Source organism: Sinocyclocheilus rhinocerous, unplaced genomic scaffold, assembly GCF_001515625.1.
Source record: "Sinocyclocheilus rhinocerous isolate Xijiao unplaced genomic scaffold, SAMN03320098_v1.1 scaffold3864, whole genome shotgun sequence".
Taxonomy (NCBI): Eukaryota; Metazoa; Chordata; class Actinopteri; order Cypriniformes; family Cyprinidae; genus Sinocyclocheilus; species Sinocyclocheilus rhinocerous.
The window spans coordinates 274,767-281,316 of NW_015656594.1; the positions used below are offsets into that span (position 1 = coordinate 274,767).

The 6,550-nt window shown below is 36.8% G+C and overlaps 1 protein-coding gene across 2 annotated transcripts in view; it reads left to right on the top strand.

Moving 5' to 3' along the window:
* The window catches only part of LOC107720326 (speckle-type POZ protein-like A), a 10,670-nt gene extending 5,623 nt beyond the window's left edge, over positions 1–5,047 (top strand). For both annotated transcript variants that reach the window (XM_016528007.1, XM_016528008.1), the window contains exons 7-12: positions 1,248–1,425; positions 1,849–1,904; positions 2,004–2,126; positions 3,012–3,154; positions 3,253–3,306; positions 3,756–5,047. In XM_016528007.1, coding sequence (XP_016383493.1) covers positions 1,248–1,425; positions 1,849–1,904; positions 2,004–2,126; positions 3,012–3,154; positions 3,253–3,306; positions 3,756–3,900 — 699 coding nt within the window. In that variant the 3' untranslated portion in view covers positions 3,901–5,047. The remainder of the gene's footprint in view (positions 1–1,247; positions 1,426–1,848; positions 1,905–2,003; positions 2,127–3,011; positions 3,155–3,252; positions 3,307–3,755) is intronic.
* Positions 5,048–6,550: the final 1,503 nt, after the last annotated feature.

The window sequence follows — 6,550 nt, forward strand, 5'->3', positions numbered from 1 at the left end:
CAACAATACTACAGCGAGAATAAAAGTTACGCCTTCTTTCTTTGCGTGCACATTTGGGCGGTGTTATGCAAATCTTCCCACATAGTGACGTAGGTATGTGGGGGCGTGTTAGAACGAGCCGTTTTAGGTAGGTGTGGCTGACTCTTAACTTTTATAAAAAATATCTCTTTGAATTTGAGACTTTAGTCTTTGCAACTTTACAGATCTTCTTTATGCACCAAGAGCTAGTAACACTCCAAAGAGAAAGGAACAATTGAAATCGCATCATATGACCCCTTTAAAGCAGTAGTTTGCTCAAAACAATTATTTAGCATTTGTATAGCATTTGATGTCATGTTTTGTCATGGATGACACCATTGCTTTGATTTGGTTGTAGTCAAATTTGCCATAACACACTTTTACACAGTTCAGAGAAGTAAATGAATCCTGCAAATAGGACTAAATCATATTGGGGGAAAAAAGTGGCATCACAATATTTTGTTTTCCTGCAATATATTGCGATATGAAATAATACAGGAATTTTCACCTGATGACTTCACCAGAGTTGGCAAAAACTTTGGGTTTTACTTTTTTACAAGAACCAGCTCAAACCTCTTTCAGTAACCATTTCAGAAATCTCTTTTCACTTGAATTTTCATAGGCCACATTCCCACTACTTTTGACCTATTCAATGACTATAAAATAAAAATCATTATTATGAAATAAAAATATTAAACAAAAAAAAAACATTGTTATAAAACTAAAAATTTGAATAATAAAAAAACAATTAATTGAATGAAAAATTGCTGTATTCAATTTCACAAAAAAATAAGAATTAATTTTCAAACAGTAAACCATGAAGCTTTTTTTTTTTTGATGGGTTGCTACTGTTGTGCTACATTTTCAAACTGAAGCTTGGCATCACGTGTTGATTTGCAGACATGCAGCCCATGATCTCAGCCTCTCTGAATTCGATTCACATTAAATGAACCAAGCCGTTCTCAGAAGCTAAAAACACTTTATCATAAACTACACGTGTAAATTCCACACTTCACTCTGACACTGGTAAAGCAAATATTTATTTAATTAAATCAAACTAAGCCCTATTGCGATATTGGTTTGCAGCCCTAACTGCAAAGTAACATGCATAAAATATGCATTAAAAACATGCTATAATAAATAACAGAACAGTTTGATGGCTTTTCAGTAAATCACATTGTGTAACCAGACCCAGTTGTTTAATTGGACGTATGATGTGTGTTAATTAGGTAAGTGTTGTCCAGGACTCTGTGAACATCTCCGGACAGTCCAACATGAACATGTTGGAGGTTCCGGAGTGCCAGCTGTCCGATGACCTGGGTAACTTGTGGGAATGCTCACGCTTCACGGACTGCACTCTATATGTGGGAGGGCAGGAGTTCAAAGCCCACAAATCCATCCTGGCAGGTGAGTTTAATCCTGACCCCCAGCCCTGCTGACCACATCAGCTCCATGTCCTCCTCTCATCCCAGCGACGCTAGCTCAGCACCCACCCTTCAGAGGGGTTGTGTTTGTGTGTGGGGAGACAGTTTGTGTAACCTTGGCGGTAGTGTTTTTTTTTTACTTTCTGAGGTCGTAATTCTTCAATATGACAGATCTAGATTCATCACTGAAAATCCACAATGTGATCCACAGCTAATGTCCTTAAAGGACGACTGGGTTCGTGAATGTGACTTCTGGCTTTTTGTTTATTTTTGCAGTGTAGATTGACTCACAGGTCAGGAATAATCTAATGAAAACTGGACATTTGTGTCATTTGTTTTTGACTATAAACACATATCGAGAGATGCTCAAATAATGTGACTGACAAATTTATTGCTTTCTTGACAGCGAGGTCACCGGTCTTTAATGCCATGTTTGAACATGAAATGGAGGAGAGTAAAAAGGTATGCATTTTATGCTCTTTTTATATATTGCCGTATTGGTTTAGATACGCTTGCTGTTGTGCAACGTACGAGTTCATAAGCTGCTTTGTTTTCTTGCAGAACCGGGTGGACATCAGCGATGTTGAACCAGAGGTTTTCAAAGAAATGATGGGCTTCATATACACAGGAAAAGCACCAAATTTAGAGAAAATGGCTGATAGTTTATTAGCCGCAGCTGATAAAGTAAGTCTGAAGTTTTATTAAATCTTGAAATAATGTTAAATGCATTGAGTTTAATTTAATTTTAAGCATCTGTTGGTGTTTTTTGTTTGTTTAGTTTTTTTTGTGTTTTATTTCATATTGGGATACACTACCATTCAAAGGTTTGAGGAGTTTGAAAAAGTATTACTTTTATTCAGCAAGGATGAATTAAATTGATCAAAAGTGACAATACATTTATAATGTTATAAAAGATTTGTTTCAAATAAATGTCAAACTTTCTATTAATCAAAGAGTCCTAAAAAAAAAAAAAATCCCGGTTTTCACAGAAATCTATCTTTCTACACTTATAATAAGAAATGTATCTTGAGCTCCAAATCAGCATATTACAATTATTACTGAAGGATCATGTGACACTTAAAACTGGAGTAATGATGCTGAAAATTCAGCTTTACCATTACGGTTTAAAATATATTGAAATAGAAAACAGTTATTTGTAATACTTGACAATATTGCTGATTTTATTGTGTTTTTAATCAAATACATGCAGACTTTGTGAACACAAGATACTTCTTTAAATACAAATAATTTTTTAGCTAGATTTTCAGCGAATAAAGACTTAAATTGTGCTCTGTTTGTCTCAGAATATAGTCATATGGACTATTTCAGTAATGCTTTTATGGTGCGTTTTCCTTTTTGAAGATTAAAAGCTTCAGAAAATTGACCGGTAAATGATTACAAATGTATTATTTTGTGTTGTATGGAGGAAAGAAAGTCATACAGGTTTGGAACAACATGAGGGTGAATAAATGCTGACAGAATTGTCATTTTTGGGTGAGCTAATGCTTTAAATGGCATCACAAACCTTTGAGTGTTGTTCTGTATAAGTCATGTGTGTCGTTTTCTCAGTACGCTCTGGAGCGCTTAAAGGTCATGTGTGAGGAAGCCCTTTGCAACAGCCTCTCGGTGGAGAACGTGGCAGACACCCTCATCCTGGCCGACTTGCACAGCGCAGAGCAGCTCAAAGCACAGGCCATAGATTTTATCAACAGGCAAGCTGCGCCAAAGAAACTCTGCTTGATAAATTCCTGCTGCCATGGCTGTTTACCAGCCTGAGAATGAGAGTGTTTTTCTTCTATCTTATCCATAGGTGCAGTGTCCTCCGACAGCTGGGCTGTAAAGATGGGAAAAACTGGAATAGCAAGTATGTAATTAGCTGATATGTGTGACACAAGATTAATACCAAGCTCTTATCTGCTCTCTTAGATGCATTAGAATTCATTGTTTTAGGTTACCCACAGCCTGCATATCTCCTGATACCAGTTATTAATAGACTCTGACTGTCTGAAATGTCAAGGAAGAGAACATTTCTGCATTATAAACATATCACAAAGTCAGTATTATAGATCCCTGGCGCCCTGCTGATCGTATTTTTCAGAACAGCAATAACTACTGCATTAGTGCATGCTTATTCGGAGGAAAATGGCCTTTTGTATAAAAAGACAGTTGCTTGAGTCTCCCATATGCACCATTGAATCGAGCCTCTCTTACCTTATATTTTTACTCCATTAGACTGGATTAATCCACATTGCTGTTATCGATTTTTAATGTGTCTTGTGTTAATACTGAAACGTCTTCACCCTCTCCTGACAGTCACGCCACGGACATAATGGAGACCGCGGGCTGGAAGTCAATGATCCAGTCTCATCCTCACTTAGTGGCGGAGGCTTTCCGTGCACTCGCGTCAGCACAGTGCCCCCACTTCGGTCTGCCCAGGAAGCGCCTAAAACAGTCGTGACGATGTTCATGCTTCTCTCTTGGGCCTGTCCTGGGGCAAAAGCCAGAAAACGGCAGAGTTTTGACTCTATCCCATTGTCATCCGACCCGACAGCACGTGACTGGGACAGGCTGGCTTCTCAACGGCAGCGAATGCTGTTCACACCCTTCCTGAGCGATGGGTTCGGCATCTGAGCTTTATTTTGCGAATCTTTCTGTCACTTCAAACAGCCTTAAACTATCTGCCATGACTCTTGTGTGGAGTATTTGAATTCTCTCAGTTCTACTCTGTGCCTGCCTTGTCCCATGAGACCAGGCCTCTTCCCTGTTGCACTAGTTCCCAAAGTCTCGCTGTTTTATATGGCGCTTCCTAGGAATACGTCAGGAGTTCAATCCACGGGGAAATAGTATATACTCCTAATGTTTAGTTGTGCGACTAGACATTAAATAAATGTTAACACAATGAGTGCAAGGTAATTTCTTTACACTTTTTGAAAAGATAGCTATGCCCCATATTGATGGCACGATTTCTATGTAAAGACACAGTTTAGCCAGGGGGGGAGGAGAGAATACTAGTACTATTCCATATTGTGGGAAAATATGCATTTCAGATATTTGTATTGATGTTTGTAACAAGGAATTATTGTTTCTGTCCTGCCCCTTGACCTGTGATAACATTCAAAGTGTCATCTATTCACAAGTTTACAAACGACTACATTTTTGAGACTCAATAGTGTTGCTTCCCTTAAATTGGTCTGCCATATACAGACAAGTAGTTTGAAGTTGTCTGGCCCATAATTGCATTTGTGTAACCTGATTGAACTAGTCAAGACAATCCATCTTCGCACACACTGTCCTCTGTGATCAGGAAATATTTGGATGCTGAGCATCAGTGTGGCATTACTGAGTATGTTATATGGATGGACTGATGAATGTGTGATTGGGAAGTACATAAAGATTGGTTGTCATCGATCTATCAGAGTTTTTTTTGTTTTGAGCTGTGGTGTTACAGTCGAACTGACAGTGATTTGGACGACTCTACATTGTCATGCTTTACTGACTTAAAGGACTGTTAAAGGACATGTTTTGTGAAGATGTCTGGATTTTGTTCCATCTTTTAAAAAATATTGTCTGCGAGAATGCCTGCATTAACTCATTAAAAAAGTTTTTCAGCATTCAGTGGTGTTTTTATGTATTATTTTATATAATACACTTTCACTCAAAAGTTTGGGGTCGGTAAGATTTTTATTTTTGTTTTTTTAAACGAGTCCGTTATGCTCACCAAGACTGAATTTTATTTGACCAAAAATACAATAAAAGCAGTAAAATTGTTTTAAAAAAAAACTGTTTTCTATTTTAATATATTTTGAAATGTAATTTATTCATCTGATGACAAAGCTGAATTTTTTTTCATCATCATTCCAGTCTTCAGAGTCATATGACCCTTCAGAAATGATTCTAATATGTTGATTTAGTGCTCAAGAAATATTTCTTATTAATATTGAAAACAGATGTTGCTTTTTTCAGGATTATTTGAACAGAAAGTTCAGAAATACAGCATTTGAAATGGAAAAATTTTGTAATATTGTCTTTACTGTCACTTTTGATCAGTTCAATGCATCTTTGTTAATTAAAAGTATTGATCACTTTTTAAAAAAAATCTTACTAATCCTAAATTTTTGAACGGTATATATATATATATATATATATATATTAAATATAAGTTTATAATGAAGTAGTGTCTAAATTGGCAGTAGCAGTTTCCCACTAATTAACAGTCATCTACTGTTAATCTAAGTAGTTTATTATATTATTACATAGGGCTTATTATATAAATAAGGGCAGTGTTATGCTTCATGATCTCATCCTGAGGAGTTTATTACGTTTAGCAGGAAGTAAAATGTCATCTGCAAAATTACCAATGTTTTGCATTTTGGTTTGGTTATTGTTTAACACATTTCAAGAAGGTAAAAAAAGAGGTGGTGCAATGGCCAATAAGAACAACCGGCCATCGAGCTGAACTGCAAATTGCATTTTGTTAAACATAATAGTGATTCTGTGATTGATCAAACATTGCAGTGTTATTCTAAACACTATACAGCATTAGCACAATTGTTCCTGGTTCTGTAACTGCAGCGTAAGTTGTGGTACCGCGATCATTGTGATCTCTGCAGCAGTCGCAACGTATTGCTCTCGCACCCTCCATGATGGGAAAATCAGGGCTAATTAAAGTGAACAGCATGCGGTCCGTAATCCGAGCTATCAAACACACATCTTTTTCGTGCCAACATGCCGCTTCATGCAGACCTTTTTCTGCGGCTCCTAGGGAACTCTGTGATAACACTCCTGTCTGTCTGGAAGACAATTTTTAAGTGCACCACTGAGTTAATGAGACATTGCGGATTCATATAGTTGTTCTTTTTTTCCATCATAGGACAATTCGGTTTTGTCTTTTGTTCTTTTCTTTTCTTCTGTGTGAATCGGATGGTAGGAGGCCGTCAATGTTGAAAGCCAAAAACATGACAATCCATTTTGAAAGAAACAAAAGGTTCACATTTGAGGAAGAGTCCATCGTTTTCATATGCATAAACTATGCAACACTGGTCTATACATCAGAAAGCTTTTTATTGAATATGATCATGTATTAAAGCTTGATGAAATGAAACATATCA